Source organism: Hyaena hyaena, unplaced genomic scaffold (genome assembly GCF_003009895.1).
Source record: "Hyaena hyaena isolate Hyena2069 unplaced genomic scaffold, ASM300989v1 scaffold_281, whole genome shotgun sequence".
In the NCBI taxonomy this organism is placed as follows: Eukaryota; Metazoa; Chordata; class Mammalia; order Carnivora; family Hyaenidae; genus Hyaena; species Hyaena hyaena.
In genome coordinates this window covers 149,772-169,195 of record NW_024080914.1, presented here as the reverse complement: position 1 = coordinate 169,195, position 19,424 = coordinate 149,772, and the positions used below count along the sequence as shown (strand labels likewise).

Sequence of the window (19,424 nt, the reverse complement as noted above, 5' to 3'; positions counted from 1 at the left end):
ACCTAGGCCCCAGCCCTGTGCCAGCCCTGACTGTGAGGGAGGACAGAGGTCCATTCTCCAAGCCCAAGGTATTTGCGTGACATCAGCTAAATAGATATCAGAAGCATTTGTATCTTTTACCCTTTTACCCTCAAAGTGTACATAGCACATTCTAGAGAGGAGGGGATGGAGATGTGAGGGCTAGTGGGGGAAGCGACCAGGGGCCCCAAACTCTTACTCCATCTTCAATTATTCCTCTGTGGAGTGCTTAGTACTTGAAGAGCGCCCCGTGGACTGTCCCTGCCTGTGGAGTGGAGTGCATTTGGGGACCAAGAGCCCATATTCCTAGATTTTATTTGTCAACCATACCTGGACAATGGGGGGAGGATTAGCCCAAACCTTAAGCAGCTGTTTCAGGGAATAGTTGTTGTTTGTTTGTTTTTTTAAATTTTAAATGTTTTTCTGGGCGCCTGGGTGGCTCAGTTGGTTGAGTGTCCTACTTCGGCTCAGGTCATGATCTCATGGCTTGTGGGTTCGAGCCCCGCATCAGGCTCTGTGCTGAGCGTTTGCTCAGACCTGGAGCCTGTTTCTGATTCTGTGTCTCCTCTCCTCCCCTCACACTCTGTCTCACTCTGTCTCTCAAAAATAAAATAAATATAAACAAAAAAAACCGTTTTATTTGTTTTTTGAAAGAGAGAGAGAGAGAGAGAGAGAGAGAGAGAGAGATTGAGAATGAGAGCGGGGGAGGGCCGGAGAGAGAGGGAGACACAGAATCTGAAGCAGGCTCCAGGCTCGGAGCTGTCAGCACAAAGCTCTACGGGGGCCTCGAACTCACCGACTGTGGGATCGTGGCCTGAGCCCAAGACGGACGCCTAACTCAGGGAATAGTTTCGTTAGTCCTAAGGCTGCAGCCCCAGCTCCTTCTACCGCACCTCCCACCCATTTCCCTTCCACCAAGAGACCTAGAAGGTGAACTTTGAAGTGTAGACCTCCAGGTGTGGGGCCGTGTCCTAGGGAGAGCTGTACTCGCAAGTAGTACTCATCTGGAGGGACACTGGGTACTGTGCTGAACTGGGGAGGGCTGTGAGGAGACCCTAGGGGTTCGAGGTGGGGGCACCCAGGAGCCATATGAACCAGGGTCCGAATGAAGTCTTCACAACCATTCCGTCTGCCGCCCTTCACAAAACGGGTGACCAGGCTGTTCAGTGTCAAGTGGCCCAAGTTCCAAGATGCTCCCTCTAGTGTCTTGTACGTTCACAGCTTTTTCCCGACCTTGTAGAGGCCGGGAGATCTAGGGCCATCCACTTGAGTAAGTCTGAGGAGCTACCAATCCAGTCCCGCCCCCCTCTGCAGCGCCTGGGTCAGAGCTCTCTGGACCTGAGTCTGCCACTCCTTTGCTTCCTCCTCTCCCATTGGCCCCTGGGAGAGGGAGGCCGCTTTATTTTACCGATGGGGCGGGGCCCATCCAAGGGAGGGTCGGATCTTTGCTGTCTTTTTTTTGCCCGAATCTAAGATGGCGCGGATGACTACGCTGGGAATGCAGCGTGAAGCCGCAGTTCTGCCATCACTCAAGATGGCTGCCCCCATCAAGATGACCGGGGTGTGCCGGGGGAAAAGGGGCAGCATGATAGTCTGAGACGGTAAGAACTATTGCTTCATTGCAAGCCTCGCCTTGGGGCCTAGGAATGAAGAGCGGAAAGCCTGGGAAGCTGGGTGAGGTCTCTGTGGGAGCTCGGATTAGAGAATGGGGGAGGGGAGGGGTGACAGGTGGGGATGAAGGATCAAAGATGGGACGGGAGTGTGTCTGGGGTTCAATCTCCCCACCGGTGCCCTCTCCCCACTCTTCCTGTTCCAGGTCTAGCGTCGGACCATGTGGAAGTTTCTGGGACTGGGGAGTCGGATGATGGGGGGTGGGGCCCGTGGGGGGTAGAGGGAGCAATAGCGTCCTTTCTCAGGCTAACCCCGGCCCCTCCCCTGTCCTCTGGACTGAAATGGGGAACACACTGGGCCTGGCACCGATGGGGGCTTTGCCCCGCCGGAGCCCCCGGCGAGAGGAACCTCTGCCCAACCCTGGGAGCTTCGATGAACTGCACCGGCTATGCAAAGGTGAGAACTTGGCATTTGGGTGTCTCACGTTGAAGGGGCAGAGCAGGGGAGGGTCCTGAACGCTGGGCGTCCAGTGATGGGAGCAGGAAAAGGGAGATCCCAGCTGGGGCATCCAGCCTCTGGGAGGATCGGTGCCTGAACATTTCGTGGAAAGGAGGTCAGTTCCTCCAAAGTGCTTCCTATGGGATTGAAAGGGGAGACTGACTTCCTGGGGTAGGGGTTCCTTGTCTGTGCTTATTCCTCCCCTTTCCCTCCCCTCCACCCCCTTCAGATGTGTTCCCAGCACAGATGGAGGGAGTGAAGCTCGTTGTCAACAAGGTTCTGAGCAGCCATTTCCAGGTGCTCCCACTTCTCTGGCCCTCCTTACTATTCCTCCCTGCCCATCCCTGCACCCTCTCCCCCTTGCCTTTGTACCCAAGGCTTCACCAGGCTATACGGGACAGATGAGGGAGGATGTGGGGCTCTCCCTACTTCCCTTGCCTGTGGGACTTGTTGCTTTCAGTCTGGTGATGGGTATGTTGGAGTCTTTGGGATTCTTTTTTTTAAATTTATTTCTAGGAGAGAGAGAGAGAGACAGCATGAGCGGGGGAGGGTCAGAGAGAGAGGGAGTCACAGACTGAAACAGGCTCCAGGCTCTGAGCTGGCAGTCAGCACAGAGCCCGACGCGGGGCTCGAACCCACGAACCGCAAGATCATGACCTAAGCCAAAGTCGGACGCTTAACCGACTAAGCCACCCAGGCGCCCCGGAGTCTTTGGGATTCTTAAAAGCCCTTCTGGCTGGGGAGAAGCCTGGGGGCTTGAAATTGTCAGGACTGCTTCCCTCCATTGACTTCTCTCCCCTCAGGTGGCTCACACCGTGCATATGAGTGCCCTGGGCTTGCCAGGCTATCACCTCCACGCGGCCTATGCAGGGGACTGGCAACTTAGCCCCACCGAGGTGAGGTCTCCTCACACCTGGGTCATCTCCCTGAAAGCCCACCTGCGGGATTCGGGTCTAGAGGAGGAGGAAATGTGTGTGTTGTGGGGAAGAGTGTTCAGGGCACCTGCCTCTCTGCCTTTCCTCTGAATGGGAGGGAGGGAGGAATCGTTTGTGCGACGAGCGGGAGTCTGTCTCTGTGGCTCCACTAGGGGGCGCTGGGTACTGTTAAAGAAATCCTAGCTGGTTGGACGGAAGAGGAGCGGTCCGCGCGCCCCCCCAGCTCGGTCTGACTGTGCACGCTCTTCAACAGGTGTTCCCCACTGTGGTGGGCGACGTGGACAGCAGTGGCAGCCTCAACGCCCAGCTCCTGCTCCTCCTGGCAGAGCGGCTCCGAGCCAAGGCGGTCTTCCAGGTGACCCGTGGCCCCGCCTCCATCCGCTGGAGCGGTCCCCCTTCTCCTCCACGGGTGTCCTGCTCTGGGGGCTCCAGGGAGAGGAGCAGAGGCGATAGCGATCGTAAAGCAGGAGGAAGGTCTCACTCCGTGTTCTCCCTGCTCCAGACGCAGCAGGCCAAGTTCCTGACGTGGCAGTTTGATGGCGAGTATCGGGGAGATGACTACACAGCTACTCTGACCCTAGGGAATCCTGACCTGATTGGGGAATCGGGTGAGGAACTGGGACGGGTCCTTTTTATCCGGGCTGCTCACTTGCTAATGTTGGCTCTGCCTGCCCATCGTCTGTACAGTTCAGGGGCTAGAAGGTTCTCGGGCGGGCTGGGGCGGCGGAGCAGGCCTGGGTGTGGTCCCTGTGACTGATTCCGTGTCTCTCTGCTACCCCTCAGTGATCGTGGTCGCTCACTTTCTGCAGAGCCTCACCCACCGGCTGGTGCTGGGAGGAGAGCTAGTGTATCACCGGCGGCCGGGCGAAGAGGGCGCCATCTTGACACTGGCTGGGAAGTACTCGGGTATGGGGTGAGGGGGGGACAGCGACGGGGCGGGGGAAAGCCTGACCTTGGCGAGGGCTCCGGGCCTGCGTCCGGCTACAGTAACGCTCCTCGTCTCCTCTCCTTTGGTTTTGACAGCCTTGCACTGGGTGGCCACATTGAATGTGGGATCAGGTGGGGCCCATGCAAGTTATTACCACAGGGCCAACGAACAGGTGAGATCACCAACCCCGTTTCCCCGCCCCCAGCAAGTCAGTCGTGAACTTTGACCCCTCCAGAGCACCACAGGCCCTGCGGGCCTGCTGTTCTTCCTACTCACACTGCAGAGGTGTCCCTGCGAGCCTTCCTCCTGCGGGTCCCTTGTCAGGGCTCCTGGAGGCCTCACTGAGACAGATCCTTCTCCCACCCTTGCCCTGCTGCTCAGGTTCAGGTCGGAGTGGAATTTGAGGCAAACACAAGGCTACAAGACACAACCTTCTCCTTTGGTTACCACCTGACTCTGCCCCAGGCCAATATGGTGTTTAGAGGTGAGGGTTATTTGGACGGCATTCGCAGGTGCTGGGGGGCTTGGGGGCACCGAGGGAGGGAAGGTCCGCCTTACTTCTGCCCCTTTCTGCAAGCCTGTTAAATAACCCAGTCCAGGGGCACCTGGGGGGCTCAGTCGGTGAAGCATCCGACTTCGGCTCAGGTCGTGATCTCGGGGTTCTTGAGTTCGAGTCCCGCATCGGGCTCTGTGCTGACAGCTCAGAGCCTGGAGCCTGCTTCCGATTCTGTGTCTCCCTCTCTCTTTGCCCCTCCCCCCCCCTCTCTCTCAAAAATAAACACTAAGAAAAATTAAAAAAAAATAACGCGGTCTACATTCCGTTCCCCCACAGGCTTGGTGGACAGTAACTGGTGTGTGGGTGCTGTGCTGGAGAAGAAGATGCCCCCCTTGCCTGTCACCCTAGCCCTGGGAGCCTTCCTCAACCACTGGCGCAACAGATTCCATTGTGGCTTCAGCATCACTGTGGGCTGAGGTTGACCCAGGGCCAGCGCCCAGCAAAGCTGGAGGCTCTGAGTCAGGTGCCCTGGGGCCAGAGACCTGGCCCCTCCCCAGAGCCCACCCGGCTAGGTGACCTCTAGGTCCCAGGAGCAGAGTGGGCGACAGGACCGCGCCCTCCTCAGAACTGGGGCTGCCGCAGGGGCAGCTGCTGAGGCGGTGGTGTGAGGCTCCTCCCTTTGCCACCAGCCCCGGTGTCCCCTTCCTGTGCTCTCGTGGCTCTGGACCCAGGGAGGAGGACGAAGGGGAATGTCTGGCTGACTTCTCTCCCCTCCCCCCCCCCGCCCCTTCTACATCTCCCTGTCGATGAAAGCTCCTAGCTTCTTCCTCTTCAGAGCAGAAAAGTCTGCATGGGATTAGCTCCCCACCCTGTTTTCCATCCCAGAGTCTCCCGGGGCTGGGAAAGAAGGGCTGAAGGGCTAACTCTGTGACCTCGGAAAGTGGGCCCCCCTCAAGTCCCGGAAGGAGCTTCTTTTACCTCTTCGCCCTGAGGCTTCCTCCTTCCTCATCTTCTGTGCTTCCAGAGACCAACTTTGTCCCCGTGGTCATCCCCCACTGCCCCCGAGACTGCATGAAGAGGCAGTTATTGTTTAGTCTTTCATTGCAGCCACTGGGCTCCCTTTCTACTGGCCCCAACCTCTGGCCCCGGCGTTTCCCCCTCTACAGTCCCGTGTGTCCAGATGGGCTGGGGCCTCAGCTGCAGATCTCCTGGAGCAGTGGCATCATGGATAGCAGTCCCTGGATGTGCTGGATTTGGTACCCAAATGCGTTGTTAATGCTCCGGAGCTCGGCCAGCAGTCCCAGTAGCTTTGCATACAGAAACCTTTGGGGGAGACGGTGGGGTCACCAGGGAAAGACGAGGAAAGGAAGGTGGCTGAGAGTCTTGCCCTGAGGCCCCGAGCCCCTGAACTGTCTCTCAGCGAAGCCAGGTCTGACCGCTAGAGAAAACCATGGTCTGGCAGGACAGATTTTTCCAGAATTCCAAAGGTCCCCCAGGGGAGCCCCCTGACACTTTCTTCTCTCACCATGCCATATTTCTTGAACCCAGAGGTCTGAGGGCCACGTGTGAAGAAAGCCCCAGACGTGGCCAGAACTTCAACGGTGTGGAATCTGTGGATCGGGTCTTCTAGAGTAGGTTCTAGAAGGTGGGTGTGTCCTATGGTATAAAGCATCCCTCTTCTGGCCAAACTGGCTTACTGAGGAACATACGAGAACAAGTGGAGTATACCTCAGAGCCTGAATAGATCATGGACTTTTGGGCCAGGGGACCGGTTTGGGCCATGAAACTGAATGACCATGACTTCACGGGGAATGAAAACTTAAAGGAATGGGCCCAATGGAGAGGAAGGGGAGGGCCAAGGAAGGAGAGCGCATGAGTCTTGGCAGGCTGCTTTAGCCTGGAGAGTTGGATGGGCGAGGTGGGGGATGTCATCAATCTCAGGAATGCTGTTACACAGAGCCTGTGAGCTACCACTTTGCGTCTCTACTGAATAAAAAAAAAATCTGGAAAAAAATCAGATGAAACCAGCAGTAAGAGCAATTTGGACGCCAGAACTCTATGAGGCATGAGGGAAGGACTGGAGCCCCCGAGGGACCTGGTTTCCCAGGGGAAGGGACAGGAGAAGCATTTTCCTAGAGCTCAGTGTTTCCCTCACCTTCCTGCCCTGGTGCAGCCTCCAAGCCCCCAGGTCCCCCCCGCCCAATACCGATTCCCAGGCCTTGGCTGTTGGCCTTCGATGTAGCTGTGCAGGGTCAGCGCCGTCACCTCTTGCAGATGATCAATCTCCTCCCTCTGGGTAACCCCAGGCCTGTCTGTAAGAAGGGGGACAGGGAAGGACAGGTCGGGTCAGGCGTGCGCCCACAACGTCGAATGGGTGCAGTCTGGGTTTGAAGACAAAGCCTGGCTTGTGGGTGGATTCGCAGGGCTGGGAGTTTGGCCAGGGGTGGAGGAGCAAAAGTTTCTGGGCTTTGGGGGTGCTCACCGGGAGAGAAGAGGGCCATGGCAGCCATGAGCACATACTCGGGCTCCTGAAGCTGTAGTCGCCTCAGTGTCCCATGGAAGCGAAAGAGCAACTCTAAAAACTGTTCCTGGAAGCCCACTGTGGGAGACAGCAGGCTCAGGATCCTTCAGGTCACCTTGCTGCACACCTTACCTCAAAGGACACGTGCCCTCTGCAGCCCTAGCACCATCTCACCATGGGCTCCATCTTCTATCGTGTAGCGGAGCGGCCCACAGAGGAAGTTTTGTGTTTGGAGACAGAAAGTGGTGTTGAGTGCAATATGACAGATCTCTATAGCCGCTCCCTTGAGAAGGGAGATCTGGTCCTCCATGGGCAGGGACCTGTGGGCGGCAGGAGATGAGAGCACTTTATTTATTAAAAAAAGTTTTTTTGATACCCATTTATTTTTGAGAGAGAGAGAGACAGCCAGAGCATGAGTAGGGGGCAGAGGCAGAGAGAGAAGGAGACAGAATCCGAAGCAGGCTCCGGGCTCTGAACTGTCAGCACAGAGACTGACATGGGGCTCGAACTCATGAACCGTGAGATCATGACCTGAGCCGAAGTCGGACGCTTAGCTGACTGAGCCACCCAGATGCCCCGAGAGCACTTTAGACTCTACCCTGAACTACAGAGAAGGAGAGGAGTCCGGTTCTAATTGAGATACTTAAAAACAAAGCAGGGAATTGGAAAGGATGCAGGATGGGTTAGGGGGCCAGTGACTCTTGCGTGTTTGTCTTTGGTGTGTGTGTGGCGATTGTAATTTCCTGCAGTGTTTTCTTCCTGAAAGGTAAGGGGAGGTCATGTACCGGAAGAGGGGCAGATCCTTGGTGAACTTGATGACTTGCTGCACCATGAAAGTGTTGATCTCTGCGAAGTGCATGAGCAGAGGCGGTACAGGGATCGAGATGGGCAAATGCTGGTGGTGGACGAACAGATGAGCTGGAGGCTGCAGAGATCAGAGCCTCAGTGAGAAGCGCTGCTCCTAAGGATCTCCATTAGGCCTCTCCAGCCCCGTCCTGGAAGGGTTCTGGGCTGAGGCATCTGTCTACACTGCGGTTCTAGAGAAGTCTTGTCTTCTGTATTGGTGCCTGGGACGCAGCCCCCTCCCTCCCTTAGGTCAGCCCCCCAGGGCACCCCTTTCGGTCACATTCCAGCCCAAAGCCTATCAGCGCTCACCCTGAACTGCACAAACTGGTCGAACATGGTGCCCACGTGGCGGGTGTGGGCCCCCAGGAGTGTCCGGACCAGCTCTTTCTGCTCGTCACTCAGCTGGATGGGTGCTCGCTGGGCCCGTCGTCGCTGGGCCTGCTTTGTTCGCCGCAGTGCGAGGGCTTCTGCCGACAGGATCACTGCGCCGGGGGTGGGGGTGGGGGGGAGACAGAAGACAGAGCCATTGAGACCAGCCCAGAGCCCCTCTCTCTGGGACCCCTCTGATACCCCGCACCATGAAGGATGTGGGGCAGGAGGGCTTGGCTCCCAGAGGCTCCAGGTAGTAGGGGATTCCTGGCCACTTTCCCCATCCTGTGAGGCACTGCAGCAGAACACAGCACCGCAGCGGAAAAAGGAAGGGTGGAGAGTAAAGCAGTCACAGTGAAGGGAGATACTTGGCTTCTGGGCGAACAGTGAAGAGGGAGGGCTCTTGACGCCTAAAACATCACCTTGTGTTTCCATAGCGCTATCATTTCAAGGGTGCTGAAGTTAAATCTCACTGGATGCAACAACCCTCTGGGTGGACGGGGCAGGTGTTGTTATCCATGTTTTTCAGAGACATATACGGGCTGACATTCCAGTGACAGATCCAAAGTCATAAAATATTTAAGTGATGGAGCTTGAGTTCAAACCATGATTTTTTGATTGCCACCGTTTCCCGTCCACTGCTCCATTTGGAAGAGTAGTGTGATGTCATGGAAAAAGCATGGGCTGGGGCGTCAGACAGAAGAGTTTGCATACAGAGGCTGTAACTTTTTAGCTGAGCGAACTCGGGGCACATGGGTGTCTGCGAGCCCCGGCGATATTATCAGTTGGGAGCATAGCTTAGTTGCCTGGCACAGGGAAGTGACAGCAAGTGATTATTTTAACAGTTATCAAGTACCTACGGAGTGACAGGGGCTATCTATACATGAGAGAAAGAAGAGAAAAGTCAAGCCATGTGAATATCTAGGGGAAGAGGATTCCTGGTGGAGGGAATGTCAAGTGCTAGTGCACAGGTCCTGAGGAGTGTGTTTGAGGGTGGCACTGTGTGGAGTGAATGTGGCTGTGATGGACCGAGCAAGGCCGAAAGAGTAGGAGGGAGAGTCTGGGAGGCTTTTTTGGGGAGCTAGCCCATGAGATCACGGACTGTAAGAGAGACAAGGAGCCATTGGGATTTTGAGTAGAGTAGCAACATCATCTGACTTGTTTCTCGAAGCCTACTCTTGTGTGGAGGCGATGCTGTGGGAACGAGGGCAAGGCAGAGAGACCTGGTCAATGGATGCTTGTGTTGGTAGGGGCCAACTCACTGTCCTTCTTCATGCCAGCATCTAGGCACTTCTGCAACCTGCAGGCTGGGCAGTGGCGTCTCTGGGCCTTGCTGACCTCACAGCTTCCAGCAAAGGGGCAGGTGAGAACGGTGCTCTTGGTGGCGGTTCGTCTGTGGGAGACAGAGACGCTTGGGAGGTCGGTCGGGGATGGCAATGACCAGGTGGCTATGTGAGGGTCAGAGATCACATGGTCTAAAAGGATCTATGGTGACTTAGGCTAATCTCAGCTGTGCCCAGGGGTCCCTGGGGTTGGGGGGGGGGGTTGGGTATATCACACCTCAAGCATTTCCATAGAGGAACAGGATCATGTAGGAAAGCCGAGGCTGGCACGACACTAACGTGGTGCTTGGCAGGTGGTTCAGAACCAGCACTTGCTAAGGGGTTGTATCCACAGGACAAACACGCGCCCTTCCCCCTATTATCTTATCACCTAGTTACGCAGTGTTGAGGTTGGCAAGATGTAGCATGCGAGCCGCGGAATAGTTAGGCTCAGGGATGCAGGAGGATTGTAGCTGGACAATCTCGGGCACACGCTGGGGCTTAAAGGCTTCCTGGTGGGTAGGTTGGGAGGTCGTTTCTGCTGGGAAGGAGGCTCTCACCTGAAGAAACCCTTGCAGCCTTCACAAGTCAGGGCATGGAAATGGTAGCCTGTGGCTCGGTCCCCGCACACCGCACAGTTCCTCGGCTCATCGTCCCCACTGGCCATGGCTTCAGATGTTGGAGTGGATGTGGGAAGGGTTAGAGGTCAGCTCTAGGTACCCTTGACCCCCTTCTTCCTCTTCTCCCCCTCCTATAGAGCCCCTTCCCTGCCCTGCCCTGGGCCCTCCCCTCTGCATTATCTGTGCTTTATTGCTTTTAGTCTCTGGTCCCCAGAAGATTTCCTACCTGCTACTCTTAGGCTAGTCACCTGCAGGGCACAGCATCTGGTATGGGACGCCTCTCCCCGAACTTCCACTCTGCTCCTTGGTCTCAGGTACTGCGAGTGTTTGGAGTTAGGGATGATGGCCCTCCATACCTGGAAAACAAGGAACTTCTGTTGTGGGTGGCCTCTTGTTGCCAGCGACTACCTAGATAGGGCACAGACTCTGGACCCAGGGCAAAGGCCTGGGTGGGAGGTTTTCCCAGCATGCCCAGGGTGCAGGTTGCTGGCAAATGGGAGGGACACTGGTGGAGGTAGGGACCCTCATGATTCACTGGAAGCTGCTTCTCATCAGACCCGTGGAGATATTCCTTACTACTGAGCTTCAGGCTAGATCAGAAAGCCTCCTCTGAATGTGGATCTTGCAAACTGGGAAGGGAGAGGGAGAGACAGAGCAAGCTTTCACGTGTAGTATGACCAGAGTAAAAGAGTAGCCATAACTGTTGCACAAGGCTCCCCAAATGAAAGTTCTTATTTTTTTTCTTTCCCCCAAACGAAAGTTCTTAAAAAGAAACAGATTGGGGCACCTGGGTGGCTCAGTGGTTGAGCGTCCGACTTGATCTCATGGTCTGTGTATTTGAGCCCTGTCGGGCTCTGTGCTGACAGCTCAGAGCCTGGAGCCTGCTTCGGATTCTGTGTCTCCCTCTCTCTCTGCCCTCCCACTTGTGCTCTGTCTGTCTCTCAAAAGTAAATAAATGTTTAAAAAATTAAAAACAAAGAGACCGGGGTCTAATTAAGAGTGTATGCAAAGAGCTAATGAGGTCCACGCTTCCTAACTAGGGAGGGCTGAGAATCAAATCAGAGTGGCCCCTAACAAATTAGAGGTAGTAGTTAGGATTGTTTTGAGGACTCTTGCACCAGATCTGGCTTCGTGGGCATGTGACCTTTGCAGTCACACAAGACCCTGGGCTCAGAGGAGCCTTGGGTTTGGCTTAATGCTCTGCCCTTGCTGTCTTGAAGTTCTTAATGATTTTTGAACAAGAGGATTTGGATTTCTGCTTTTTAGTGGGTCCTACAAATTATGGTCTTGGTCCCGTCTGGAGCCAAGATTGAGGACTTTTTTTTTTTAAATGTTTATTTATTTATTTGGGGTTGGGGAGAGCATGTGAGCAGAGGGAGGGATAGGGAGAGAGAGAATCCCAAGCAGGCTCCACGCTCAGCACAGAGCCTGATATAGGGCTCCATCTCATGAGTGTGAGATGAGGACCTAAGCTGACCTCAAGAGTCAGATGTTTAACCGACTAAGCCACCAGGTGCCTCAAGATGAAGGACTTCAAATTAATAAGTTTAAGAATCACAAGTAAGAGGGGTGCCTGGGTGGCTCAGTTGGTTAAGTGTCCGACTTCGGCTCAGGTCATGATCTCATGGCTCATGGGTTCGAGCCCCGCGTTGGGCTCTGTGCTGACAGCTCAGAGCCTGGAGCCTGTTTCCGATTCTGTGTCTCCCTTTCTCTCTGACTCTCCCTGCTCATGCTGTCTCTCTCTCTCAGAAATAAATAAAAGCAAATTATAAAAAATTAAAAAAAAAGGGGCGCCTGGGTGGCTTAGTCGGTTAAGCGTCCGACTTTTGCTTGGGTCACGATCTCGCGATTCGTGGGTTCGAGCCCCGCGTCGGGCTCTGTGCTGACTGCCAGCTCAGAGCCTGGAGCCTGTTTCAGAGTCTGTGTCTCCCTCTCTCTCTGACCCTCCCCTGCTCACGCTGTCTCTCTCTCTCTCCTAGAAATAAATAAAAATATTTAAAAAAATAAAAAATAAAAAAAAATTAAAAAAAAAATTAAAAAAAAAAAGAATCACAAGTAGGTGCCAGTTCCATCTCTGGGAACCTGCCCAGTCTCCGCCTTGAGTATATTTTTTACTTTAATAAACTGCTTTGTAAAAAATAAATAAATAAAAAAGAATCACAAGTAGGAGCCTTCACTGGAGTTGTCTAGTGCTCCATCAACATTGGAGAATATTTTCGCAGGTGTGAAGAGTGTATATATGTATACATATATATATACACACACACACATATACATATATAAGAATAAATATGTGTATATCCACATATTTATGGATATATACATTTAATCCCAAGATCTGTGAACAGAAGAAGGATTTCAAAAGCTCTCTGGATGTTTTTGGGATGGACAATATACTGGTTACGTCTATTTTGGATAAATCTGGTATCACGTGCACACTGGGTTGAAGTCCAAAGCTGAGTCTTCCAATCTGAAAGTTCCTCTCACTGCAGATTTCCCTGGGTGTTTGCTATTTCTTTACTTGTATGGTCTTCTCCCACTAGAAATAAGCATTTTCCTTTTTCTCTTTTCTTCTTCTTCTTCTTTTTTTTTTTTTTTTTGGTCATGTCTTCTTCAATTAAGCGTTCAATTACACTTTTTTTTTATATTTTTATTTCTAGGAGAGAGAGAGAGACAGCGTGAGCAGGGGAGGGTCAGAGAGAGAGGGAGTCACAGACTCTGAAACAAGCTCTAGGCTCTGAGCTGGCAGTCAGCGCAGAGCCTGACGCAGGGCTTGAACCCACGAACTGCGAGATCATGACCTAAGCGAAAGTCGGACGCTTAACCGACTAAGCCACCCAGGCACCCCAAGTGTTCAATTACACTTAATGTTGCTCTAAACGTGAGTTTGAAACCCTAGTGCACGTCAGAGTCATAAACACACGGAGAGACACAGAAGAGACGGAGCCTTGTGTGGCCCTCGGGGTGAATTGTACAAGCTCTTACATAGTGAAATAAGGAGAGTTCCCAAAAGCACAGGTGCTTCGATCCGGCTCTGGGGAGATGCTGTGCACACTTATGTGTATGCATCTGTTGGTATTTTCACCTGACTGTGACTGTGAGGATTCATACGAATTCACTTCATCAACAGATATTGACTGAGAACCTACTATGTTCACTAATTTTGAAGAGATAAATGAAGTGTTCTTCTGTCCTCATGGAATTTACATGTGCTTGTGAGGCAGACAGATCTCGCACAGATATAAAGAAATATAGTCACATCAATGGTGATGCTGTGCACAGAGCATATGGGACCACAGATGAGGGGCACCTAATCCGCTTTGGCAAAAAGGTGCAGAGGAGGGGGTGGGAAAGGTTTCCTGGAGACGTGACAACCGAGCTGATTGGGAAAGGGCACCGAGGAGCTACGTGAAAACAAAAGCAGTTCATGCAGAAGGCTCAGCCTGAGAAATTCATGAAGCCAGACACAAAAAAGTGGGTGTGGCTGAACCACAAATATGTCTGTCTTGCTGGAGCCTAACCTTTCAGATTGGGATTGGGAGGAGAGAATTCTGGAAAGGTGGGCTGGGAGGCTGGGATTTAGGCAGGGCCAGTTTGCAGGGGACCTCTTGTCGCCCAGACTAAGCAGCTTGAGTCCATCAGAAAGCTTTTCTTTCTTTTTTTTATTATTTATTTATGTATTTATGTATGTGTTTATTAATTATTTGAGAGAGAGTGAGAGGCAGAGGGAGAGAAAGAACCTTAGCAGGCTCCACACTCAGCGTGGAGCCCGACAAGGGGCTCAATCCCATGACCCTGTGACGGTGACTTGAGCTCAACCGATAATCAAGTGTCAGATGCTCCACCGACTGAGCCACCCATGTGCCCCAAGTCCATAAGAAAACTTGTAAAGGGGAATCTGCGAAATGACATGTGCAGACCTATTCTGGATCGATCTATCTTATTGTAAATATCTTTCTTTGCTGGCTGTTCGGAAGATGGATTTGAGGGGGCAGGACCTGTGGTCAAGTGACCAGTAAGACAGCTCTTGTTGTCCTGTAACTGGGAGAAGATTACGCCTGAGTTAGGATAGTGGGAAGATGTAGAGGAAGAGAGGATTTGGAGAAATACATGGAGGTGCAATCATTGGAACTTGGTGGCTACTAGAATATCTGCCCAGAGGAAGAGGATTTCAGCATGACTCCAGGTTTCTAGCACCAGTGATTACGTGGATGGCAGTGCCACCCACTGGGAAAGAGATGGCTGGAGATGACAGGACCCTGTGTACTGTGCCTGTATCCACTTCTACAGCTGGAAGCTATTAAGTTCCCACTCTGTGGTGACACTTTATTGGGACCGACAAAAGAAAAGGTCCCTATTACTGAGAAATGTATTATCTAATGATGGAGAGTGCCCGAATAAATTGAACTCCTACATCTTACAGGAAAGACTCAAACTCTAAATTGGGTGCTAAAAATTATATATAATAGGATAGGCATTCCTTGCTCCGTTAATTTATTCTTAGCGTTAACTCTACATGATAGATAATGTCACCATTTTATGGAAGAGAAAACTAAGCCTCAGAGAGTTTAAATAACTTATATGAGGATCAGTACACCCACCAGTTTATTAGATGTCTTCATATGGGTGTCACAGAGGCATCTCAACTTTGGTGGGTCTTAAAATGGAGCTTCTATGATACCTAAGGCACAGGCGACAAAATAAGAAATAAACAAGTAGGACTATGTCCAGCTAAAAAGCTTCTGCACAGCAAAGGAAACCATCACTAAAAGGAAAAGGCAGCCTACACAATGGGAGAAAACATTTGCAAAGAACACATCCAGTAAGGGGTTAATATCCAAAGTATTTCAGAAACTCGATAGAAAAAAATCCCAAATAATCCAATTAGAAATGAACAAAGGATCCAAATAGACATTTTCCCAAAGATCAAAGAAGATATTTATATGGCCAACAGGTACATGAAAAGGCACTCAGAATCACTGAGCAATAGGGAAATGCAAATCTAAACCACAATGAGGTATCACCTCACACCTGTCAGAAGGGCCATCATCAAGAAAGACAAGAGACAACAAGTGGTGTCAAGAATGTGAAGAAAAGGGAACCCTTGTGTGTGGGAATGTAAATTCACAGCCCCTATGGAAAACAGTATGGAGGTTCCTCAAAAAATTAAAAATAGAACTACCATATGAGCCAGCAATTCTATTTCTGGGTATATATTCCAAAGGAAACAAAATGACAGTCCTGAATACATCCATCCATCCATCCCTGTGTTCACTATAACACTATTTACCATAGCTAAGGCACAAAAACAACTTGTGTCTATCACTAGATAAATGGAAAATGATGTGAAAACACACACATTCTTTCACACACATACACACAGTGGAATAATATTCAGCCATAAAAAGAAGGAAATCTTGCCATTTGTAACAACATGGATGGACCTTGAGAGCATTATGCTAAGCGAAATAAGTCAGAGAAAGACAACAACTGTATGATCTCACTTAGATGTGAAATCTAAGACAAACTCATGGAAACCGAGATCAGATTTTTGGTTGCCAGAGGTGGGGGGTGGGGGAGGGATTGGGTGAAGCTGGTCAAAAGGTACAAACTCCTACTTATAAGATAAAAAAAAATTCAAAGGATGTAATATACAGCATGATGAGTATAATTAACAATATTGTAGCGTATCTTTGAAGGTGGCTCAGAGAGTCATTCTTAAAAGTTCTCATAACAAGGAAAATAATTTAGAAATCTATCAGGTGAATCCTTTCACCGTACATACATATACGAAAACATGATGTTGCACACCTCAAACTTATACAATGTTGTATGTAGATGATATCTTAAGAATACTGAAAATAATCAAATGAAATCATTGTCAACTCCCACTTATCTACCTTGGTGGCTATCCCAGCATGAGAAAGTGGAAAGAGCGTGAGTTTTGGCGTCATACAGACTTAGGTTCAAATTCTGACTTGGCTCATGCTAGCTGAGTTACTTTTGTGGTTCCTTCCCTGATTATTTGCCATCACTGAGACCCAGCTCCATGGGAGTCTGAATTCATCAGGCTGGGCCAATCCCAGACAAGGGAAGAGAGGCTGACTGCCTCCTCCTGGATGGGTACTAAATGCTTAGGGAGGAGTTCAGGCTGGTGGAAAGACGCTTTGGCCCAGGGCTGCCCCTTCTCCTGGGGCCCAGGGACCACCCTGAGCCTTGTCCTTCTGGGAGCTGCCTTGGGGACACACCTCTCTGACTTGCTCTTCTATCTACAGAAGTGCTCCCAACCCGGGGGCACCTGGCTGGCTCAGTTGAAAGAGAATGTGACTCTTGATTTCGGGGTCATGACTTTGAGCCCCATGTGGGGTGTAGAGATTACTTGAATCTGTAAAACTTAAAAAAAAAAAAAGTGCTCCCAGCCTTAAGGTCTCCCCCACAGAGCACACAGAGTCTGGGAGCTGCTGTGGTAAGCTCCTACCATCTATGCTGAGCAGACTTTCAAGGTTAACTGGTGTCCTTTACCCTCTTCCCACATTCCTGTCCCAGGGTCTGAAAAATAGCTCTACTGGATATGACCTACTGGGTTAAACTCTCTGAACTTCAGTCTTCTTATTGGAAAAGGGGGTTAATAACGCCCACTAGCCAGGTTTGTTGTGAACATAGAAGGAAGTTGATACATATTCATTCTCTTACCCTCCTCTCCATTTTTCCTTTCTCTCCATTGCCACCTGCTCCCAGATGCCACGCCAGAAGCTGGGGAGTCACCTAGCCTCCTTCCTCTCCCCCATTCCCTAAAAATGATGTCATGCCATGCCAATCATTCCCATCTCTTGACCTAACATGCCCACTACCTCGTAGCCGAGTTCAGGCCCTCATCATTTGCCACTTATTACTGCGGTAGCCTCCTAAATTATTCTTCCTACACCCAGCCTCATCTCCTTCCAGCCCATCCTCCACGCTGTTGCTATTTCTAAAATGCAAATTTGATCATGTCTCTTTCCTGCTTAAAATTCTTCATTTGCTTCCCATCACCTTCAGGATAAAATCCAATCTCTTTAGCATGTCACACACGGTCCTTTGTGATCTGGCCCCTATTTATCACTCTGGTCTCATCTATTCCAACCCCGTGTCCCTCTCCTGCTCTAACACATCACGTTTTGGCTCTAGATGTGCTCAAACATTTAAAGATCCCTGAACGAGCTGGGCTCCCTCACCTCTGAACACGAGCCCTTGTCATTCTCTCTGGTTAGAATCGCCATACACACCTCAGCTTCCAAAGCACCACACACCCCTTTCCCTGGTCCTCCTGACCCGCTTGACCCTTGAGGTCCGAGCATGGAAGGTTACCTTTGGGAGACTGCGGGTCAGAGCTGCACACACATCTGTCACAACACTTATCACATTGCCGAGCAACTGTCTGTTTCTTTCAGACTCTGTCAATCAACTGTGAGTCGTTGAATGCAGCGGCCTCTTTCATTTTCAGACCCTTAGGGTTTGTATCCACCAGGCACATATAATAAATGTTTACAGAATGAATGAATAAGCTAGGAGACACATTAAGGTCAGATTCCAAACTCATGCACCTTCCACGTGGTATCATATGTTATTATTTGTGACTGACTGCATTCATTTCGTGAGTATTTAATGGATACCTACGTTGTACCAGGCATTTTCTGGCAATGCAGGCTCCATGGGGTCACCTGGATACATTCCCGTTTCCCTTTCAGTCGCTGTCTGTTACAGCTCATCATCCTTTGCTGTTCTGATTCTCCGACAGGAAACTCTAGTCTGATTCCTGACTCCATTCTGACTTCTGAACCATGGCTACCTGCCCTTCCTACCTGCCATGTTTGCATCTGATATGAGACTGACCTCACTCAGGTGTTCATTGAGCCAAATCTCCAGTCTCTGCCTCCTTTATTCAGTCTGGTCCCCCAGGTTCTGGTTCGAACACTTCCCTTCTCTTCTGTTACTTTCCCTACTCACCCAGACTCTTATAATTTGTCCAACTGCAAAACCCTCATCTTATTCTCCCTGCTCCTAACCTTTCTCTTGCCAAATCAGCCCTGTTTCCTCGTCGAGAATAATCTAAAAATGCTGTTTGTACAAGGTCAGGTTTAAAGTCCTTATTCTGATATTCAAGGCCCTACACATCTCCTGTAGCTTCCCTTCATCAACCACAGTCTTTTTTTTTTTAAATTGTCACTGATGAGTTTTTTAAACATTTTATGTTTATTTATTTATTTTGAGAGAGAGAGAGAGAAAGAATTCCAAGCAGTCTCATCACTGGCAGTGGGGAGCCCAACGCGCAGCTCAATCTTACAAACTGTGAGATCACGACCTGAGCTGAAATCAAGAGTTGAAAGCTTAACCGACTGAGCCACCCAGGTGCCCCTCATCAACCACAGTCTTATTTCATTATTTTTCTCTTGTTAACACCCAGAGGCCAGATAGATGCATCTTTTTTCCCCTTCTTTCCATTTCCTTCCACCATTTGCCTAAATTTTATCCTTCCCTTGAGGCCCAACCCAAATCCCATTTTCCACAGGAAGGTTTTGACTCTTTTGGTGCTGGACCATGTCTTTCTTCTTTGATCTATTACTATTTACTATTATGCAGCTTCCTGTTTTACATACCGTTGGGTATGTAATCATCTATGGCCGGCAAGCCAGATCTGGACTGCTGCCTTTATGTTTTTTACAGAGCCTATGAGCTAAGAATGGCTTTTACATTAAAATTTAAAAAGAAGAAAAAGAAGGGGCGCCTGGGCGGCTCAGTTGGTTAAGCATCGGACTTCGGCTCAGGTCATGATCTCACAGTGAATTCGATTATGTTGGGCTCTGTGCTGACAGCTCGAGGGCCTGGAGCCTGGAACCTGCTTGGATTCTGTGTTTCCTCTTCCCTCTCTGTTCCTCCCCCACTCGTGCTCTGTCTCTCAAAAATGAATAAACGTTAAAGAATTTTTTAAAAGGAAGAAAAAGATTTCATGACACATGAAAATTATATGAAATTCACACTTCAGTGTCCACAAATAAAGTTTTGTTAGAATATGGCCACACTTATTTGCTTATCGTGTATGACTGCTTTCAAGCTGTGGTGGGAGAATCATTTCAACAGAGAATCACTGAATTTGATTCATTTGTTTTTGAATCATTTCAACAGAGACCAGGATCTGCAAAGCTTACCATATTTTACTATCTGGTTGTTACAGAAAAAGTTTGCTGATGATCTCTGACCTAGGATCTTAAATTCTCTTCATA

At 50.6% G+C, this 19,424-nt stretch overlaps 2 protein-coding genes across 8 annotated transcripts; one reads left to right on the top strand and one right to left on the bottom strand.

The window, feature by feature from the left end:
• The first annotated feature begins 1,528 nt into the window (after window positions 1-1,528).
• On the top strand, window positions 1,529-5,645 carry TOMM40L (translocase of outer mitochondrial membrane 40 like). Of its 5 annotated transcripts, none has more exons than XM_039246443.1 (10): window positions 1,529-1,619; window positions 1,835-2,085; window positions 2,357-2,424; window positions 2,931-3,023; window positions 3,316-3,417; window positions 3,565-3,601; window positions 3,846-3,968; window positions 4,086-4,162; window positions 4,372-4,474; window positions 4,823-5,645. In XM_039246443.1, the coding sequence occupies exons 2-10, from the start codon at window positions 1,971-1,973 to the stop codon at window positions 4,960-4,962; spliced, it is 858 nt and encodes a 285-aa protein (XP_039102374.1). In that variant the 5' UTR covers window positions 1,529-1,619; window positions 1,835-1,970; the 3' UTR covers window positions 4,963-5,645. The 5 variants fall into 5 exon arrangements, with proteins under 5 accessions (XP_039102374.1, XP_039102373.1, XP_039102371.1 ...); XM_039246442.1 differs by having other exon boundaries at window positions 3,565-3,670; XM_039246440.1 differs by having other exon boundaries at window positions 3,316-3,601.
• Window positions 5,646-5,661: 16 nt separating this feature from the next.
• On the bottom strand, window positions 5,662-10,557 carry NR1I3 (nuclear receptor subfamily 1 group I member 3). Of its 3 annotated transcripts, none has more exons than XM_039246445.1 (9): window positions 10,391-10,557; window positions 10,105-10,213; window positions 9,485-9,615; window positions 8,163-8,335; window positions 7,793-7,932; window positions 7,182-7,327; window positions 6,969-7,085; window positions 6,693-6,798; window positions 5,662-5,809 (listed from the first exon to the last, which is right to left on the bottom strand). In XM_039246445.1, exons 2-9 carry the CDS (start codon window positions 10,209-10,211, stop codon window positions 5,680-5,682), a joined length of 1,050 nt encoding a protein of 349 aa, XP_039102376.1. In that variant the 5' UTR covers window positions 10,212-10,213; window positions 10,391-10,557; the 3' UTR covers window positions 5,662-5,679. The 3 variants fall into 3 exon arrangements, 2 of the variants coding, with proteins under 2 accessions (XP_039102376.1, XP_039102375.1); XM_039246444.1 differs by having other exon boundaries at window positions 10,413-10,557; XR_005530875.1 differs by lacking the exons at window positions 6,693-6,798; window positions 6,969-7,085; window positions 7,182-7,327; ... (3 more) ...; window positions 10,105-10,213; window positions 10,391-10,557 and adding an exon at window positions 6,012-6,078 and having other exon boundaries at window positions 5,742-5,809.
• Window positions 10,558-19,424: the final 8,867 nt, after the last annotated feature.

Bases quoted from the DNA above. Each gene is read 5' to 3' on its own strand.
- TOMM40L (XM_039246438.1), top strand. From the start codon at position 1,971: ATGGGGAACACACTGGGCCTGGCACCGATGGGGGCTTTGCCCCGCCGG. The intron at 4,163-4,371 runs GTGAGATCACCA...CCTGCTGCTCAG, and splicing joins ACCACAGGGCCAACGAACAG to GTTCAGGTCGGAGTGGAATT. The intron at 4,475-4,822 runs GTGAGGGTTATT...GTTCCCCCACAG, and splicing joins GGCCAATATGGTGTTTAGAG to GCTTGGTGGACAGTAACTGG.
- NR1I3 (XM_039246444.1), bottom strand. The intron at 9,616-10,104 runs GTGAGAGCCTCC...TGTCTCCCACAG, and splicing joins GGCTGCAAGGGTTTCTTCAG to ACGAACCGCCACCAAGAGCA. The intron at 6,799-6,968 runs GTGAGCACCCCC...CCCTTCTTACAG, and splicing joins CATGGCCCTCTTCTCTCCCG to ACAGGCCTGGGGTTACCCAG.